The sequence below is a fragment of the Oreochromis aureus genome, linkage group 6 (genome assembly GCF_013358895.1).
Source record: "Oreochromis aureus strain Israel breed Guangdong linkage group 6, ZZ_aureus, whole genome shotgun sequence".
Taxonomy (NCBI): domain Eukaryota; kingdom Metazoa; phylum Chordata; class Actinopteri; order Cichliformes; family Cichlidae; genus Oreochromis; species Oreochromis aureus.
Window position 1 is genome coordinate 33,992,619 of NC_052947.1, and position 20,324 is coordinate 34,012,942.

A 20,324-nucleotide genomic window follows, 5' to 3' on the forward strand; every position below is an offset into this window, starting at 1 on the left:
TTCAATTAAATTCAATTTTACTTGCTCACATAAAGACTGAACTTTCCTTAGTAAATAAAAAGGTCATGCTTTTTATCATAAACAAATATTTAATTCTCTGCAATATAGTGGAAAATACCACAAAGCAGATGAAATGCATACTGAGAAATAGAGTTATTTTTCTGTTTCACACAAGACAAAAGATGGTGTGAAGCAACACAGTATATGTGTGTCATATTTGTTAAAGATTCAGAAATTGTCAGAAATTGCTCAAAAAAGACCTATGGATACTTCCCTGCTCAAACCTAAAGTCTGTTACTACACAGAACCCCAGCTGAAATAACAAGGGAGAGAAAAAGCTTCCCTTTATTCTTATTGTGTTTATCTAGGAAGAGTTGGAAAAGTCCCACATGCGACTTATCGTGATCTGGTCACCCTGTGTGCATGTCTGTTATGGCTACTCAGCAGCCATGCCTTACAGGGAATTAATAAATCTTTTAAATTTGTTATTGTGGCAATGGCGCTCTCTTGATGAAACTCAGTATCTGCAGTGCACGGTCTCCTCACACACATTTAAAGTTTTTGAAATATCTACAAAAAAAGTCCAGTTCACCAGCGGTTTGATGCTCTAAAGATTTATTTCAGTCCTTCATGTTGGAGTCCCAGATCTTGAAACATGGCAGTACTTCATTTTAAAGGTGTTACGTGGACTCCGCTGAATCCGCTGCTTCTTCTGGCACATTTAAAAGTGTCGGGATGTCACGTGGAATGTGGAATGCGTATTCAGACAGGTTGGCATGTCCGGACACCACACAGCAGCTCAGGGCACTGCGGAAAATCGCCATGTGACGCGCTTTAAACCACCGGTTGGTTGAAGCGTCGTAGTACTCAACTTTGAAAGTGGTGGTGAAGCCGTTGAAGCCCCCGACAGCAAAGAGGCGATCATTGATTACCTCAATGCCAAAGTTGCTGCGGCGGTTCAACATAGAGGACACATGGTTCCACGTATTGGTTTGCGGGTTGTAAGCCTCAGCGGTGCGCAGACGGTTGTTTCCATCAAAGCCACCAACCTAAAAGTAAATGCATGGGTAAAATGATTGTGAAGTATTTATGTTTTCAGTTGTCTTCACAGCTCTTTTGCCTTTAGTTTAAAAAGGATCACTGAGTTTCAGTCCTTTCTTCCTGTAATAGATTAAAGTATCCCTGACAGGCGTTAGGGCTGAAAAGCCTGATCAAAGACCCCGAGGTCAGCACCAGGATAAGGTCACTGCATTCTGCTGATAATAATTTTTTCTTTTTTTGAATAAAGACTTAGTGTGAATAGAAAATAAATCTTCAAGAGTAGCTAGCTAAATAAAGAAGTGTGTCACCAAGATGAGACTACACAATCTTGCTTTTTACCAAAGGGTGTAGCTGCAATCAACTATATCAGTGGTTTTAAGGCAAATAGCAGGACAGATTTACAGCTAAAATACCTACTGTCCCCAGAGAATGAGTGCTCATCACTTTGCTTATTTTTCTAAAGGTGTTGGAGGATAAGTTTGAAATTGTCTCTAAAATATTTCCCCTAGTGGAACGATGAGGAAATGTGAAATCATCAACATTTTGGGAATGGGGCACATTTACATCATGAAATGAAAAAATACATGGAGCAGAAACATCACTAATCAGTTAAATTAATGAGTAAGAATGCCTTCTCTGAACCTGTGGTCAGGATATGAATCTGATCATTGATAAATACAAAACAAAGTTTGCAAAATTCTTTGTCAGCCAAATCTGTCAGCCTTCATGATGAAGACACATTACAGATGTGATATGTATGTTACGTGAGTGTGAGCACTACTTTCGGGTCTTACTGCAAAGACATGATCCGCATATGCAATGACACCTATCCCACTGCGGCGGCTGTTCATGGGACTGATCATCGTCCACTGGTTGGTCTCTGGGTTGTAATATTCAGCTGTCTGCAGAAACTCGATCCCATTGAATCCACCACAAATGTAAATCTGAAGACAAAAAAAGGGACATTAAGTATTTTTACTTTTCTTAGTAAAAAAATATATATATTAGTATATTTTTCAACTTTTTAAACTATACTTTTATGAGTTCATGTTTTTCACTAGTTGCATGCTGTTATATTCTGTGAACTTAAAAGCTTTTTAAAAGCCTTTTCTTTTACATGATCAACACAACAATGAAGACTATAAATTCTTCTGATACAGACTGACATCTAGACATTTAGTCTCTGCCTTTCAAAAAAAAAAAAAAACCTAATTGTTTTAATTAGTTCTGTTTTCCTTATTGTCACTATTACAGGCTTACAGGTAGTTTTACAGGTGTAGTTTTGTTCAATTTAGGCCTTCATCACTCTAGCTGAGAAACCAGTTTGTGACCTATCTTGCACCTCGCTTCGCTGTAAAAAATGTGTATTCCCTGACTGGTTGGCAAGTGGTAGCTGGAGGTTGATGGGTGTCACTAGTGTGAAATTGTAACAAAGAAGGTGTTGCCCCACAAACCTCCTGCTTTGCTTTGGTCATTAGAAGACTGTTGAGCACACCAGAGGTTTGCATGGAATACTCTGACTTGTCTGCAAACACTCACAAACTATTTGTAGAAGTCAGTGTTTTTCATACAAACACTCCCTAACCAGCCGAGGAATACATATTTTTCACTAGCAACTGGTTGTAACCAAAAGGTTGCTAACAGGTCTCTAGGCCTGTGTGCCTGAGACCCTACTCTATTTCTCTGCTGCTCTTTTACTTTACCCACCCGGCTGTGAAGTGTTGTGCAGCTGGCATCGCTCCTCTGTTCATGCATGGATGCAATAAGACTCCACTGGTTGATTTCAGGTTGATAGCGCTCTGCACTGCTGAGTCGTACATGCCCGTCGTAGCCTCCCATGGCATAGATGAACCCGTTCAACACAGTCACGCTCACATAGCAGCGGCGGCAGTACATCGGTGCCACCTCATTCCAGGTGCGAGTGGTCAGGTCAAACCTACGGACGCTGTTGAGATGCTCCACCCTGTCGAAGCCACCAATGGAGTAGATGTACCCGTTGAGGAAGGCGGCTCCATGATAGGCACGAGGATGCTCCAGGTTGTTTGTTACTTTGACCCAGCATTCAGCCCGATAATCGTAGGCCTCGATGGCGTTAGTTGGACCACGCCACGCCATCCCCCAATGGCCAGCAGGATGGAACGAGGCAGCCGGGAGGACCAAAACGGGACAGAGGCGAAACACATAGGGTCTGTTGGTCATATTTTGTACGAATAAGATGGCATCATTTATCATGGACAGACGCTCAGAATTGGTGCACACCAGCTCATTGCGCCGCACATTGTCCCTTAGGTAGTCTAAAGTCATCAGTCCCAGTCGGACCTACCGAGAGACAACAGAAGAGAATAGGACTTAGAAAACGGAAACATTGAATTTCAACTATATCAGCTTGTACAGTTCTAATGAAGATAAATTTTAAATCTAATGTGAGAAGTTTAACTTTATATAAAAAGAATCAATAACATACAATAAAATAAAGCTGCGGAACACAAACAGGGGAGAATGGTTGTACTTGTTACGGACAGTTTTTAGTCATAAGCCGAGCAACTATACTAAATAAATACAATTTATTCTATAATATGTGTGCAGCTTTCTGATACGGTTTTAATGATCTTGAAGAGAATTTCTTAATTGTGGTTTGGCTACAGCTGAAAAGAGCAACATCTCGAGATATTAAAGCATCCTTACACCCAGATGGATTGACTCAATCTATGACATGAATGCTGAAGATGTAAGCCCAAACTAAATGTAGTAATGGAAGTTTATACACCTTAGACAACAGAGCGGTGAGGTGTTGTTCCCGTTCTGCAGGCACATGGCTAATCCACTTTAAAAGTGCTTCATACACAGTGTTCTCACACTGTACATTGAGGTCATCTCTTTTAAGAATATCACCAAGTTCCTCCACAGTTAGCTGCAGGAACTCCTCCTGAAGAACCACCTGCTCAAAGTTACTGATGATGTAGTGGTAGGCCTTGGCACGTAGTTCGGGTGATAAGTGTACTTTTGTGAACTTCCAAATGCCAACACAGTTCTCTGGGCAGAGTTGTTCCCCGAGGAAGTCACCGCAGATTTTAACAATGTCCATTACATTGAATTGATCGGCTGCCATGAGAAGTTCCACTGCGTTTTCCTCCGTTACGGAAACACTGCCAGTGTATGCAAAGTCAATGATGAGTGCCATCATCTCAGGAGACAAGCCAGGTATGTTGAAGACCTGTTTGTCTGGGTCGCTACAGGAGGTGAAGAGAGCTCTGAGGGTAGAGATGGAGACAGCAGAGAATTTTAAAAGGCGTGGAAGCAACAAGATAATAAACTACATCATGCACAAGCAGGATAAATATATCAAATCAAGTGACTGGAATGGAAATGATCACCTAATTGCATGTGTTACTATGTGATTATTGTGATAGCATACCTAGTCCATATTGTGCCGTAGAGGATATAACTCCAAAACAGAGTTTGTACATGTTTAGTGAGCTTGAGTGTTGGATCTATTACATTGGCAGTATGATCTATTATGCAAGCTATGAAGCTAAACAAACAAAATGCAGTGACAGAGCCGCCACCATGTTTTACAGCTGATTCTAGACACTCAATGTTGTATATCTATGACAAATATTTCAATCAACTCCATAAGGCCTGTTTCCACTGATCTTCAGTCTAGTTATTGTGTAATTTGGGATATCTCAGCCTGTTTCTTTTCCTTATGGAATTTCCAGTACATTTTCTCAGTTACAGTCCCTGTTTCCTTCCATAACCATTTCTGGCTTAAATGGCTTAACAAACAAATAAACAAATGAACAAAACAAAACAAAAGCATTCCTCTGAAAATGGTCAGGTACAAGGACTGGACCGAAAAGGGTGAAAAATGCCCAAACAAAACCTTTGAAAGTCTTCAATAAAGCCTCTGAGAACCATTGCTGAAGCGTACTTTTAAAAAATCGTCTAGTTCGAAGCAAAACGTAACGACATGAGAAGCAACTCAAAACTTTTGCACAGCATATAACTACATAACAGAGTTCAACCTTTTTAGGATTAGTAACTCTGGTGTATTTTACTGTGTGGATAACAGTGGATAAGATATTAATGTAATTTACACATAAATGAAACACATAAATTAAACTTCAGCTCAAACTGTCTGAATTTAGTTCATGCAATCACCAAGTGCTTCAAAGTGTTTTTTAAAGGTAAAAATAAAATCTGCACTGCTGGCAAATGTTTGCGTTATGTTTTGGGTGTATCTGTCAGTTGACTGTGACAAAGTCTTTTTATCCTTTTTGTTGGCACTGTTTCACAGACTAAGACCATGAATTACATTTTTCTGGGGTATAAATCGTCATCTCTCCTCCCCATTATCAGGTAAGCAACTCACCTGAAGTACGGGGTACAGTTACACAGGATTATCTTGTGAACCGGAAATTCGACATCCTCCACTTTGATGATTGCATCACAAAGTTTTTCCTCAAAACGGAGTTCATTATACACTGAGCTCGACTTGTATGGAGGCTGTTCTTCCCTCATCTTGAGTTTTGTGACTGCTTTTCTTTTTTTTGGTCTGAAGTTTGTCTTACAATACAATACAGCTTGTCTTAAAGAGTTCTGAGCACCAAATCAAATCTAACTGTGAGATTATGGAATGGAAGCTTATGACATCAAAATGACTTGGCAACAGTTACCCCATAGAATTGTTTTGAAATGTATATCTACTTAATAAAAAACAATAACCTTTCATTGCTTAAAAGCTTTGTTTTGATTTGGTTTTAATGGATTGTAAATGAGCCTCACAGATAGCACACAGCATTTTGTATGTTTGCTTCACAGAGGGCAACGGCTAAAATAAGCACTTCTGAACGCACTTATGGACTACAATATCATATTTAGCTCATATTTAGCTTTTATGCATGCAAGCTCATTGCCACAATTTTTCCTGGACATTTCATTATTTCCCCTGTACTTTTCCTACTACACAAGCCAAAATATTTCTTATTAAAAATATGATGCTAAAAATACATGACAGTGCCAAACACAGATATTACATAGTATGATTCATGGCTAAGCTTTTTTCTTGGATTGTATTAGACTTTTATCTGGCTGGAAAAATGGGCTCCTGCACTTTACTGATGTCCTATAGTAGTAAAAAAACAAACAAATAAACAAACAAAACACAGGTTTGTGTTCTAAATAAATTTTATAAACAAACACTATAATATACGTACTGTATATATTGTACAAGACTGTTATAATGACGGTGTTTGACAGTGTTACCTCAGACAGGTGCAAGCAGTCACCTGTCTGAGCACAGACTGCACATGCGTAGCAGATCTGCTGTTGACCAATTGCTCAAAGATATAATATATAAGACTAAAAGCAGGTTGTATGTAACAAGACTGGTTTGATGTAGATGTGTGTATGAAAACATCATCCTAGAATTAGAAAATTATAATGGAAAGAGTTTGATTTAGAGTCTTTATAAAATGAAGTGGAGCAGCAGGAACAATCCCGGGACAGCCTTCTGCTTGCAATAAGAAAAATGTAAGAAATGTTTTCAGTAAATTCATAAATCAGTCAATTCAGCATCAGAATAAAGATTTGACCACCATGGAGGGAGGTTGTTCCTATGAACAGCTTTGCAAATCACTGTCTACACGTTGGTTTACTGCAATAAGGTGCTGTGTTATTGGTGTTGCTTCAACCTTCATGTTGTGCAGGTAGGGGGACTGCACAGCATTTTATGCTTTTTCCCCCTGTCCCACATTTGGGTACCACTTTACAATAAGACTCCCCTTATAGATGGCTAATAAATAGTTTATAGCTATGTTATCAATCAAGCTTCAAACACTTTATAAACCATTAATAAATGTTACGCATTAAAGAAAGAGAGAAGAAAGAGAAAAACTTGACCAGTTTATTGCCAAATAGAGATCTATTCACTTATATTTCATCTAGAGTTGCTATAATAAACATTTCAGACTAAGTTACTACCTTGTAAGCACAATAGGCATTTGTAAAGATATTTTTTAAACATATAATATTGTATTTTATCAGTGCATTATAAATATCTGCAACTATCAATGGGAGCCTTATTGTAAAAGTGTAAAACGTGTCACTATTTAATAATGACTAATGAACATGTACGTGAAGTACCCTCAGAAGATCTACTAGATGATGTGAATGCAGCACTATAGACGATATCGCCACCATTTCCGAGACTAACAAGCTGATCTACACCACGGCAGCAGTGATCAGTGAGATGCTTGGCTACAAATTGAATAGCCGCAAGGAGCAGTACCCTCAAGGTAGCACGAAGAGAGGTTAGCCAACTATCTGAGCTGCAGAAAGGTGTGACAAAGAAGATGCCTAAGAAGTACAGCAAGCCGTCCACACCTGAGGTTTTGGAAACTGCCAAGCAACGACTCACAGCCTTGGCCAGCCGCTTGAAGAGGTACACCAGAGAGATCGAAGGCAGGAGAATAAACCAGCTGTTCTCCACAGAACCATCCAAGGTGTACTCTCAGTGGCAGGGGAACAATATGAGAACAGCACCACCAACGCTGGAGACGGAGCAATACTGGAAGAGCATGTGGGAGAAGGACGCAACCCATAACAGCAATGCTCACTGGAGCAGATCACAGCAACCTCCCTGAACACATCAAGACTGGATTTTCCTTAGTAAATAAAAAGGTCATGCTTTTTATCATAAACAAATATATAATTCTATGCAATATAGTGGAAAATACCACAAAGCAGATGAAATACATACTGAGAAATAGAGTTATTTTTCTGTTTCACACAAGAGAAAAGATGGTGTGAAGCAACACAGTATATGTGTGTCATATTTGTTAAAGATTCAGAAATTGTCAGAAATTGCTCAAAAAAGACCTATGGATACTTCCCTGCTCAAACGTAAAGTCTGTTACTACACAGAACCCCAGCTGAAATAACAAGGGAGAGTAAAAGCTTCCCTTTATTCTTATTGTGTTTATCTAGGAAGAGTTGGAAAAGTCCCACATGCGACTTATTGTGATCTGGTCACCCTGTGTGCATGTCTGTTATGGCTACTGTGGGATTAAAGAAATTATTTTATGGTTACTGTTCATAACCATCATCTTTATCATTGCATTAATTATCATTTCATCCAAGCATTTATTGAAGTTGCTGGCATTATGTTATAATTTGTATTACAGGGGTTATCATAATCACATATTAACATGTTTATTACAGGTGCAGTTATAACCACTTTAAATCGTTGAGTTAAATCTATAATCTTAAAAGCTTATATGCTGAGTATATTGTTACAGTAAAAATAGTAGCGGAGCAAAGGCCTGAGTGTATTCAACAACATGTTGCACTAGAGTTTACTTGACAACAGGTGACAGAAGGAGGACAAGTCCATGGGGACCTCAAAGGCCTGAGATCATCACCATATTTGGAAGAGGATGCCAGAAAGGGGAACTTCTGAGTCTGCATTTATCTTTTAAAATTGATCATTGTCTGTAAAAGAGGCAAATAATGTTCTTAAGAGGCAAATTATGTGCTTGTAAACGCAAGAGGGGGCGTTATAATACCCTGATGTTATAAAAGCAATCTGAAGTGTATTTTTGGGCGGAGATCTACAGCTGATGTTTTGCAGTTTACATCTCCCCACGCTGCGTGTGTTCATTAAAATCAATTGTTTGACCAAGCTCTTCTGGACCATCGTTGTTTTACTCTCGTCCTCAATATCGAACCCTTAACACTACTCAGCAGCCATACCTTACAGGGAATTAATAAATCTTTTAAATTTGTTATTGTGGCAATGGCGTTCTCTTGATGAAACCCAGTATCTGCAGTGCACGGTCTCCTCACACACACACTTAAAGTTTTTGAAATATCTACAAAAAAAAGTCCAGTTCACCAGCGGTTTGATGTTCTAAAGATTTATTTCAGTCCTTCATGTTGGAGTCCCAGATGTTGACACATGGCAGTATTGCATTTTAAAGATGTTACGTGGACTCAGCTTCTTCTTCTGGCACATTTAAACGTGTCAGGCTGTCACGAGGAATGGTGTAATCAGACAGGTTGGGATGTCCGGACACCACACAGCAGCTCAGTGCACTGCGGAAAATTGCCATGTGACGCGCTTTAAACCACCGGTTGGTTGAAGCGTCGTAGTACTCAACTTTGAAAGTGGTGGTGAAGCCGTTGAAGCCCCCGACAGCAAAGAGGCGATCATTGATTACCTCAATGCCAAAGTTGCTGCGGCGGTTCAACATAGAGGACACATGGTTCCACGTATTGGTTTGCGGGTTGTAAGCCTCAGCGGTGCGCAGACGGTTGTTTCCATCAAAGCCACCAACCTAAAAGTAAATGCATGGGTAAAATGGTTGTGAAGTATTTATGCTTTCAGTTGTCTTCACAGCTCTTTTGCCTTTAGTTTAAAAAGGATCACTGAGTTTCAGTCCTTTCTTCCTGTAATAGATTAAAGTATCCCTGACAGGCGTTGGGGCCAAAAAGCCTGATCAAAGACCCCGAGGTCAGCACCAGGATAAGGTCACTGCATTCTGCTGATAATAATTTTTTCTTTTTTTGAATAAAGACTTAGTGTGAATAGAAAATAAATCTTCAAGAGTAGCTAGCTAAATAAAGAAGTGTGTCACCAAAGATGAGACTACACAATCTTTGCTTTTTACCAAAGGGTGTAGCTGCAATCAACTATATCAGTGGTTTTAAGGCAAATAGCAGGACAGATTTACAGCTAAAATACCTACTGTCCCCAGAGAATGAGTGCTCATCACTTTGCTTATTTTTCTAAAGGTGTTGGAGGATAAGTTTGAAATTGTCTCTAAAATATTTCCCCTAGTGGAACGATGAGGAAATGTGAAATCATCAACATTTTGGGAATGGGGCACATTTACATCATGAAATGAAAAAATACATGGAGCAGAAACATCACTAATCAGTTAAATTAATGAGTAAGAATGCCTTCTCTGAACCTGTGGTCAGGATATGAATCTGATAATTGATAAATACAAAACAAAGTTTGCAAAATTCTTTGTCAGCCAAATCTGTCAGCCTTCATGATGAAGACACATTACAGATGTGATATGTATGTTACGTGAGTGTGAGCACTACTTTCGGGTCTTACTGCAAAGACATGATCCGCATATGCAATGACACCTATCCCACTGCGGCGGCTGTTCATGGGACTGATCATCGTCCACTGGTTGGTCTCTGGGTTGTAATATTCAGCTGTCTGCAGAAACTCGATCCCATTGAATCCACCACAAATGTAAATCTGAAGACAAAAAAAGGGACATTAAGTATTTTTACTTTTCTTAGTAAAAAAATATATATATTAGTATATTTTTCAACTTTTAAACTATACTTTTATGAGTTCATGTTTTTCACTAGTTGCATGCTGTTATATTCTGTGAACTTAAAAAAGCTTTTCAAAAGCCTTTTCTTTTACATGATCAACACAACAATGAAGACTATAAATTCTTCTGATACAGACTGACATCTAGACATTTAGTCTCTGCCTTTCAAAAAAAAAAAAAACCTAATTGTTTTAATTAGTTCTGTTTTCCTTATTGTCACTATTACAGGCTTACAGGTAGTTTTACAGGTGTAGTTTTGTTCAATTTAGGCCTTCATCACTCTAGCTGAGAAACCAGTTTGTGACCTATCTTGCACCTCTTCGCTGTAAAAATGTGTATTCCCTGACTGGTTGGCAAGTGGTAGCTGGAGGTTGATGGGTGTCACTAGTGTGAAATTGTAACAAAGAAGGTGTTGCCCCACAAACCTCCTGCTTTGCTTTGGTCATTAGAAGACTGTTGAGCACACCAGAGGTTTGCATGGAATACTCTGACTTGTCTGCAGACACTCACAAACTATTTGTAGAAGTCAGTGTTTTCATACAACCACTCCCTAACCAGCCGAGGAATACATATTTTTCACTAGCAACTGGTTGTAACCAAAAGGTTGCTAACAGGTCTCTAGGCCTGTGTGCCTGAGACCCTACTCTATTTCTCTGCTGCTCTTTTACTTTACCCACCCGGCTGTGAAGTGTTGTGCAGCTGGCATCGCTCCTCTGTTCATGCATGGATGCAATAAGACTCCACTGGTTGATTTCAGGTTGATAGCGCTCTGCACTGCTGAGTCGTACATGCCCGTCGTAGCCTCCCATGGCATAGATGAACCCGTTCAACACAGTCACACTCACATAGCAGCGGCGGCAGTACATCGGTGCCACCTCATTCCAGGTGCGAGTGGTCAGATCAAACCTACGGACGCTGTTGAGATGCCCCACCCTGTCGAAGCCACCAATGGAGTAGATGTACCCGTTGAGGAAGGCGGCTCCATGATAGGCACGAGGATGCTCCAGGTTGTTTGTTACTTTGACCCAGCATTCAGCCCGATAATCGTAGGCCTCGATGGCGTTAGTTGGACCACGGCCACGCCATCCCCCAATGGCCAGCAGGATGGAATGAGGCAGCCGGGGAGGACCAAAACGGGGACAGAGGCGAAACACATAGGGTCTGTTGGTCATATTTTGTACGAATAAGATGGCATCATTTATCATGGACAGACGCTCAGAATTGGTGCACACCAGCTCATTGTGCCGCACATTGTCCCTTAGGTAGTCTAAAGTCATCAGTCCCAGTCGGACCTACCGAGAGACAACAGAAGAGAATAGGACTTAGAAAACGGAAACATTGAATTTCAACTATATCAGCTTGTACAGTTCTAATGAAGATAAATTTTAAATCTAATGTGAGAAGTTTAACTTTATATAAAAGAATCAATAACATACAATAAAATAAAGCTGCGGAACACAAACAGGGAGAATGGTTGTACTTTGTTACGGACAGTTTTAGTCATAGGCCGAGCAACTATACTAAATAAATACAATTTATTCTATAATATGTGTGCAGCTTTCTGATACGGTTTTAATGATCTTGAAGAGAATTTCTTAATTGTGGTTTGGCTACAGCTGAAAAGAGCAACATCTCGAGATATTAAAGCATCCTTACACCCAGATGGATTGACTCAATCTATGACATGAATGCTGAAGATGTAAGCCCAAACTAAATGTAGTAATGGAAGTTTATACACCTTAGACAACAGAGCGGTGAGGTGTTGTTCCCGTTCTGCAGGCACATGGCTAATCCACTTTAAAAGTGCTTCATACACAGTGTTCTCACACTGTACATTGAGGTCATCTCTTTTAAGAATATCACCAAGTTCCTCCACAGTTAGCTGCAGGAACTCCTCCTGAAGAACCACCTGCTCAAAGTTACTGATGATGTAGTGGTAGGCCTTGGCACGTAGTTCGGGTGATAAGTGTACTTTTGTGAACTTCCAAATGCCAACACAGTTCTCTGGGCAGAGTTGTTCCCCGAGGAAGTCACCGCAGATTTTAACAATGTCCATTACATTGAATTGATCGGCTGCCATGAGAAGTTCCACTGCGTTTTCCTCCGTTACGGAAACACTGCCAGTGTATGCAAAGTCAACGATGAGTGCCATCATCTCAGGAGACAAGCCAGGTATGTTGAAGACCTGTTTGTCTGGGTCGCTACAGGAGGTGAAGAGAGCTCTGAGGGTAGAGATGGAGACAGCAGAGAATTTTAAAAGATATTTAAAAGATAATAAACTACATCATGCACAAGCAGGATAAATATATCAAATCAAGTGACTGGAATGGAAATGATCACCTAATTGCATGTGTTACTATGTGATTATTGTGATAGCCTAGTCCATATTGCCGTAGAGGATATAACTCCAAAACAGAGTTTGTACATGTTTAGTGAGCTTGAGTGTTGGATCTATTACATTGGCAGTATGTATATGAAGCTATTGCCAAACAAAATGCAGTGACAGAGCCGCCACCATGTTTTACAGCTGATTCTAGACACTCAATGTTGTATATCTTTGACAAATATTTCAATCAACTCCATAAGGCCTGTTTCCACTGATCTTCAGTCTAGTTATTGTGTAATTTGGGATATCTCAGCCTGTTTCTTTTCCTTATGGAATTTCCAGTACATTTTTCTCAGTTACAGTCCCTGTTTCCCTTCCATAACCATTTCTGGCTTAAATGGCTTAACAAACAAATAAACAAATGAACAAAAACAAAACAAAAGCATTCCTCTGAAAATGGTCAGGTACAAGGACTGGACCGAAAAGGGTGAAAAATGCCCAAACAAAATCTTTGAAAGTCTTCAATAAAGCCTCTGAGAACCATTGCTGAAGCGTACTTTTAAAAAATCGTCTAGTTCGAAGCAAAACGTAACGACATGAGAAGCAACTCAAAACTTTTGCACAGCATATAACTACATAACAGAGTTCAACCTTTTTAGGATTAGTAACTCTGGTGTATTTTACTGTGTGGATAACAGTGGATAAGATATTAATGTAATTTACACATAAATGAAACACATAAATTAAACTTCAGCTCAAACTGTCTGAATTTAGTTCATGCAATCACCAAGTGCTTCACAGTGTTTTTTAAAGGTAAAAATAAAATCTGCACTGCTGGCAAATGTTTGCGTTATGTTTTGGGTGTATCTGTCAGTTGACTGTGACAAAGTCTTTTTATCCTTTTGTTGGCACTGTTTCACAGACTAAGACCATGAATTACATTTTTCTGGGGTATAAATCGTCATCTCTCTCCCCATTATCAGGTAAGCAACTCACCTGAAGTACGGGGTACAGTTACACAGGATTATCTTGTGAACCGGAAATTCGACATCCTCCACTTTGATGATTGCATCACAAAGTTTTTCCTCAAAACGGAGTTCATTATACACTGAGCTCGACTTGTATGGAGGCTGTTCTTCCCTCATCTTGAGTTTTGTGACTGCTTTTCTTTTTTTTGGTCTGAAGTTTGTCTTACAATACAATACAGCTTGTCTTAAAGAGTTCTGAGCACCAAATCAAATCTAACTGTGAGATTATGGAATGGAAGCTTATGACATCAAAATGACTTGGCAACAGTTACCCCATAGAATTGTTTTGAAATGTATATCTACTTAATAAAAAACAATAACCTTTCATTGCTTAAAAGCTTTGTTTTGATTTGGTTTTAATGGATTGTAAATGAGCCTCACAGATAGCACACAGCATTTTGTATGTTTGCTTCACAGTGGGCAACGGCCAAAATAAGCACTTCTGAACGCACTTATGGACTACAATATCATATTTAGCTCATATTTAGCTTTTATGCATGCAAGCTCATTGCCACAATTTTTCCTGGACATTTCATTATTTCCCCTGTACTTTTCCTACTACACAAGCCAAAATATTTCTTATTAAAAATATGATGCTAAAAATACATGACAGTGCCAAACACAGATATTACATAGTATGATTCATAGCTAAGCTTTTTTCTTGGATTGTATTAGACTTTTATCTAGCTGGAAAAATGGGCTCCTGCACTTTACTGATGTCCTATAGTAGTAAAAAAAACAAACAAATAAACAAACAAAACACAGGTTTGTGTTCTAAATAAATTTTATTGACCAATACTATAATATATTTACTGTATACAAATTACAAGACTGTTATAATGACGGTGCTTGACAGTGTTACCTCAGACAGGTGCAAGCAGTCACTTGACATCCAGAAATCCTACCAGTGGCTGGACAAAATTGGATGAAAGATAGCATAGAGGCACTGTGCATGGCAGCACAGGAATAAGCTCTGAGCACAAGATCCATAGAGGCTGGGGTCTATCACACCAGGTAAGACCCCTGGTGCAGGCTGAGACAATCCAGCACATAACAACAGGATGCAAGATGCTAGCGGGCAGGGCATATATTGAACGCCATAACCAAGTGGCAGCATAGTATACAGAAACATCTGTGCCGAGTATGGCCTGGAAGTCCCGAGGTCAAAATGGGAGACACCCTCAAGAGTGGTAGAGAAGCAACATCAGGAAGATGGAACATGAGAAGCTCGAGAAGTACCAAGGGCTCAGAGAAGAGCACAAGAAGATGTGGAGGGTGACGGTAAAAAAGGACTAGGTGCAGTGACTCCCAAGTGGGTCCAGCAGATCCCAGGAACAACATTGGAGATCTCTGTCCAGAAGAGCGCAGTCCTAGGAACAGCTAAGACTCTGTTCAGGACCCTCAAGCTTCCAGGCCTCTGTCAGAGGACCCGAGCTTGAATGTTATGTAACGCTTTCGTTCTTCATAAATCACAGACGCTCAGAAAGGTTTGGCTTTTCACGGTTTATTCCTGCAGAAGACATAAAACACACTCAACAGGTGTCTTCTGATGGTACCGGCAATTGTAGCTCCCTCACAGTGCAAAGCGGCGGCTGTGTTAACAGACTTACGATTAACTTTTTAATAAAGAAAAGATGGAAAACAATGATTTCTCCCATTTTACAGTCTATCACACCGTACTTGAATACAAAAAGAAATCTTATCACCTATGAAAATACATTTCACAACCGTATAAAACCAAAATAACAGGATAACAGAAGTATCACCGGCTAAACATTTCCCTCTAGTGGACAAATTAACAATAGCGCATTACATTTTCACTTGCTTGTGCTTTGCAGACAAAATGACTGTTAACAAGCCCACGTACCTGCAGAAGACATAAAACACACTCAACAGGTGTCTTCTGATGGTACCGGCAATTGTAGCTCCTACAATATAAAACAGCATCACAAAGAGCACAGAAAAACAGTAAATCCAAACACATTTCCTGCTATGCGCAGCAACCACTAGGGGGCCGACAGAAGCTTACTGCCAAAGAGCATAAATACGGTAGAAACACTGTTTAACAGCAACCAGCCTTTGTTTCGGTTACACAGTAACATTCTAACATCAATATAAACCTATATACATCGACATGTACAACTTATGTCACAACATTCACACCAGAAACCATAAAAATGCCAGAGCCTTTCATTACAGAACTTACCCTCACAGTGGAAACGCGCGCTGTGAGGAGCGGAAGCCTTAGCAGCTTCTAAACGCTAGAGTGAGATCCGGTTTCTGGGTTTTCAAAATAAAATACAACAAAAAAAAATGATAAAATTCACACTTAAAATAATAATTAAGACCAGGTAAGTGCATGTTTTTCAGATGTCTTTTTAACTCCGTTACACTCACCCCCACTGAATTTTATCAAATTTGAGCCTCAGGTACCCACACTGGTACGCACCAACCAAACAGAGGTCAAAAATCACAGACACCAACTAAACGTATCCCTAAGGATGAAGTGGGATGGGAGCAGCGCTAAACTCCCAACCCAGCAACTGGCAGCAGAGTGCCCGAAATACACCCTACTAATAACCCCTTACAAGGTGTGTACCATGGCTCAAAAGGAAAAACAAAATACAAAAATGTGGAGTACATAACAGCAAGTTCAAATCCCATCACTCAGGTAGGCATATAAACAGAACATTCAGTCAGAGAAGGACGGAATCAAAGACTTACAAACTGACTTCACATCAAACCTGTCGCGAACCACGACTTGATTTGACATAGTCTGGATCAGTCTATTCACCGGTTTGACAAGTCGCCCAAGTCTGGTTCTGATCTGAGAAGCATTCCCAGTTTGGCTATAGTCAACCATTGGGGGCTGAGCAGCAATGGCGGGAGCAACTATATCCACCGCTACGTCAGGTGTAGTAGAGCATACTTGTACACCCTCCCCACAGCTCGTAGCAATATTGACCTCCTGGCACGTCGTGCTAGAACCAGCTCGGTCAAAGTCCACTCCAGCAGACAAGCCGGATGCAGCCGGCAAGACTGAATCCACGCTAGAAACATCAGTAACATCTCCCACAGACCGGCTGGACTCCGTCAACTGCGACACCCATGCAATTGTCCTATCTCCAGGGTCCAAAGGTTCAGAGACAACCTCCAGGTCATCCATGGCATCGGGTGAGCGGTTACCATGAGCACCAACACAGCTCACAGCAGGGGCATTCGAATGCCCCTCCCCAGAGGCAGCCTCATCATCATCTTCAGGCGCCGTGTCCACATCCCATGTAGAGGAGACGTGATCCGAGGTTCCAACATCGTCCTCCAGGGGCAGGAAATTCGCCACCAACAGCAGATTCCGGTGGACCACTCTCTCTCGTCCGGAAACAGAATCACGGATCTTGAAAGTGTGAGTATCAGGGTTCACATCGATCACGGTGTAGACCGTTGACTCCCACCGATCAGCAACCTTCTTCTTTCCCCTCTCTTTCCTGGTGGCAACCAGGACTCTGTCACCAACCTCAATCCTGGAACCCTTCACTCTCCTGTTATAGAGTTGCGAATGACGACGCTTCTCCTGCGCAGCTCGGGCGCGTGCAATGACCATTGCTTCCTTCACATCTTCCCTGAGGGAAACCACATACCTGTCATAACAGGTAACAGCAGGATCGCTCAGGACAGAGCGGAACAGAATGTCAACAGGCAACCGGGGCGTGCGGCCAAACATCAGGTAAAACGGTGCAAATCCAGTTGTCTCATGTGCGGTGCAGTTGTACATGAACGTCAAAGTCTGCAGCCGACGTGGCCAGTCCACTTTCGAGTCTGGTGGTAGGGCACGAATCATTCCACCCAGAGTCCGGTTGAAGCGCTCCACACTGCCGTTCCCCATCGGGTGGTAAGGCGTTGTGTGTGTCTTCTTCACACCAGAGACTCTGAGGAGCTCACTTATCAATTGGCTCTCAAAATTAGCACCCTGGTCACTGTGTATCCTTTCCGGAAACCCGAATACACAGAAGTACCTGTCCCAGAGAAGCCTCGCAACCTGTTTAGCCGACTGGTCCTTGCATGGGAAGGCCTGCGCCCAGCCAATGAAGTGGTCTGTGATGACCAAGACGTCGACGGACTTGTTGTGTGAGGCCTCAGCCGACCAAAAGTCAATGCAGACCAACTCCAACGGTCTGGACGAGGACACGCTGACCAAAGGAGCACGCCCCTCTGGTTCGATAGTTTTACTGACTACACAGCGCTGGCATCCCCGTACATGGTCTCTCACGTCACGCCCAAGGTTCAACCAGAAAAATCTCTTTCTAGCTAGGTCTAAACTCCTGAACTGGCCCTGGTGACCGGCATCATCATGGATCCCTCGGAGGACCTCAGCCTTCAACGAGTCAGGAACCACGAACTGCAGTCGTCTGCTACCTGATATCTGGTCTCTGGAGACTCTGTACAACACACCGTTGTTGAGGACCAGCTTCTCCCAGTGGCTCAGGTATCTTTTAACAAGGACAGGGTCCCCTACCCGCTCTCTCCTCGAGGGTCTCCTGTGTCTCTCAACGTAGAAGATGACGCGGGACAGCGCTGCATCCTGCAGCTGTGCATCCCTAAGTTCTCTCTCCGAATAGGCAGGTAAGGCTTCCAGACCGGGGGACACCATCTGTGGCAGGTGATGCAGAGCCTCTATTGCTCTCCCTCTTGGGCCGACATCCCACTCGACATGTGACTGCAAAACAGCTGCGACAGCATCTTCAGCCAGAACCAAGGGATTCGGACTCTGCGTGCATTGGTACACGACGGAAGCTCCACCACCGGATCTTACATTTGCCTCGCAGTCGGTGGATGACCGAAACGCCCTCTGGATTGATGCATGTGAAACATCTTTTGCCTCATCAAGGAAGTCTGCATACCTCTCAGCCAGCAGTCTGTCACTTACATTATCCTTCACAAAAGGCAATCGGCTCAGGGCATCTGCCACAATGTTCTGACGGCCTGGGACATATTTAATGTCAAAGTCATAGCTTGCAAGTTTAGCTACCCAACGTTGTTCACAACAGTCCAGCTTTGGCTTGGTTAAAATGTGGGTCAAGGTGTTGTTATCAGTCCAGACGGTGAACTTGTGACCTTTGAGCCAATGACTGAACTTGTCGCAGACCGACCACTTTAACGCCAGAAACTCCAGTCTGTGCGCTGGATAGTTTCTTTGAGACTGAGACAGTGATTTGCTGGCAAAAGCAATCGGTCTGGGCTTAGTTCCACCGTCCTGGATTTGAGCCAACACTGCTCCAATGCCATCCAGTGATGCATCTGTTGACAGCAAGAAGGGGCGAGAAAAGTCTGGGTGAGCCAAAACGTCTGTATTTAACATCAAGCTCTTGAGCTTCTCAAAAGCCTCCTCTTCTCTGGATGTCCAATCCGAAGCACTCAACTTCCTGCACGGCCGCCTCACCTTAGTTGTCCCCTTGCCCTTCTTCACAGCACCTCTCAGGAGCTCGAACAGAGGTCTGGCAACAGCAGAGCACATGGGGACAAAGTGTTGGTAGTAATTAATCATCCCCAAAAATGATCTGACCTTTCGTTGGGAAGGAGTCACTCCATCAGTGTCCATGAGGTCCACGCTCCTCATGTTCGTGATAACTTCAACTTTGGATGGGTCTGTTGATACCCCATTTCGATCGATGATGTGACCGAGGAACTTCACAGATTTCCTCAGAAAGAAGCACTTTCTGGGAGCCAGCTTCAAGTTATGCCCGCGCAGCCTCTCAAACACCATTTCCAGGCACTGCAAGGCAGTGTCCTCGTCTGGAGCAAACAACAAGAGATCATCCAGGTAACACAACAGGCTCAAATAATTCTGGTCACCAAAGATGCTGGTCATCATGCGCATGAAGCTCGCAGGGCTGTTGCACAGACCCTGCGGCAGCCGATTATACTCATATAGACCCATGGGCGTGGTGAAGGCAGAATATTTCCTGTCATCTTCATGCAGCGTCATGTTGTAGAAGCCAGACGTCAAGTCCATGGTACTGAACAGGCTGTTTCCCCCCAAAGCAGCCAGACAATCTGCTTGATGTGGAAGAGGGTGGGCATCCTTCAGTGTTCTCTTATTGAGCCAGCGGAAATCGTTGCAAATGCGTAGATCACCATTCTTTTTCCACACGAGCACCAATGGTGATGCATACTCACTGGTCGATTTCCTGATGATGTCCCTCTCCTCCATCTCAGTCAACACTTGTCTCAGCTTCTGGTACTGACTCGGGGGCACACGCCTATAGGAAAGTCTGAACGGTCTGTTATCTGAGAGGCGGATGCGGTGCACAAAGTCTTTGGCTTCCCCGCAGTCGAGATGATGGCGGGAAAAGACATCCTCGTACTGCAAAACCAGGTCAGCCATCCTCTCTTTACACTGTTTCGATGTCTCACAGGACTCTATGTCAACATCCCCAAGCCCAACAAGTTTGAGTTTCTCCTCTATGTTGGTGGGCGTGACTTGTGGCGACATGGCCGACTGATGGCTGCTAGCCAGAGTTGTCTCCTGGAGCGCTGAAGCATCAAAGTCCTCAAGCGCCACACAGGAGTACACGT

The 20,324-nt window shown here is 42.1% G+C and overlaps 1 protein-coding gene and 1 pseudogene across 2 annotated transcripts; both read right to left on the minus strand.

Moving 5' to 3' along the window:
• Positions 1-606: 606 nt before the first annotated feature.
• Positions 607-5,669, minus strand: LOC116330468 (annotated as a pseudogene).
• Positions 5,670-8,948: 3,279 nt separating this feature from the next.
• Positions 8,949-15,316, minus strand: LOC120440450 (kelch-like protein 10). Of its 2 annotated transcripts, none has more exons than XM_039612973.1 (5): positions 15,262-15,316; positions 12,136-12,619; positions 11,075-11,689; positions 10,166-10,315; positions 8,949-9,377 (listed from the first exon to the last, which is right to left on the minus strand). In XM_039612973.1, the coding sequence occupies exons 2-5, from the start codon at positions 12,550-12,552 to the stop codon at positions 9,024-9,026; spliced, it is 1,536 nt and encodes a 511-aa protein (XP_039468907.1). In that variant the 5' UTR covers positions 12,553-12,619; positions 15,262-15,316; the 3' UTR covers positions 8,949-9,023. The 2 variants fall into 2 exon arrangements, with proteins under 2 accessions (XP_039468907.1, XP_039468906.1); XM_039612972.1 differs by lacking the exon at positions 15,262-15,316 and adding an exon at positions 13,720-13,974.
• Positions 15,317-20,324: the final 5,008 nt, after the last annotated feature.

Excerpts from the sequence above, each read along its gene's own strand:
- LOC120440450 (XM_039612972.1), bottom strand. The coding sequence starts at position 13,868 with ATGAGGGAAGAACAGCCTCCATACAAGTCGAGCTCAGTGTATAATGAA. Across the intron at positions 11,690-12,135 it reads TCACCGCTCTGTTGTCTAAG|GTCCGACTGGGACTGATGAC; the intron begins GTGTATAAACTT and ends GTCTCTCGGTAG. Across the intron at positions 10,316-11,074 it reads GCACAACACTTCACAGCCGG|ATTTACATTTGTGGTGGATT; the intron begins GTGGGTAAAGTA and ends TTTTGTCTTCAG.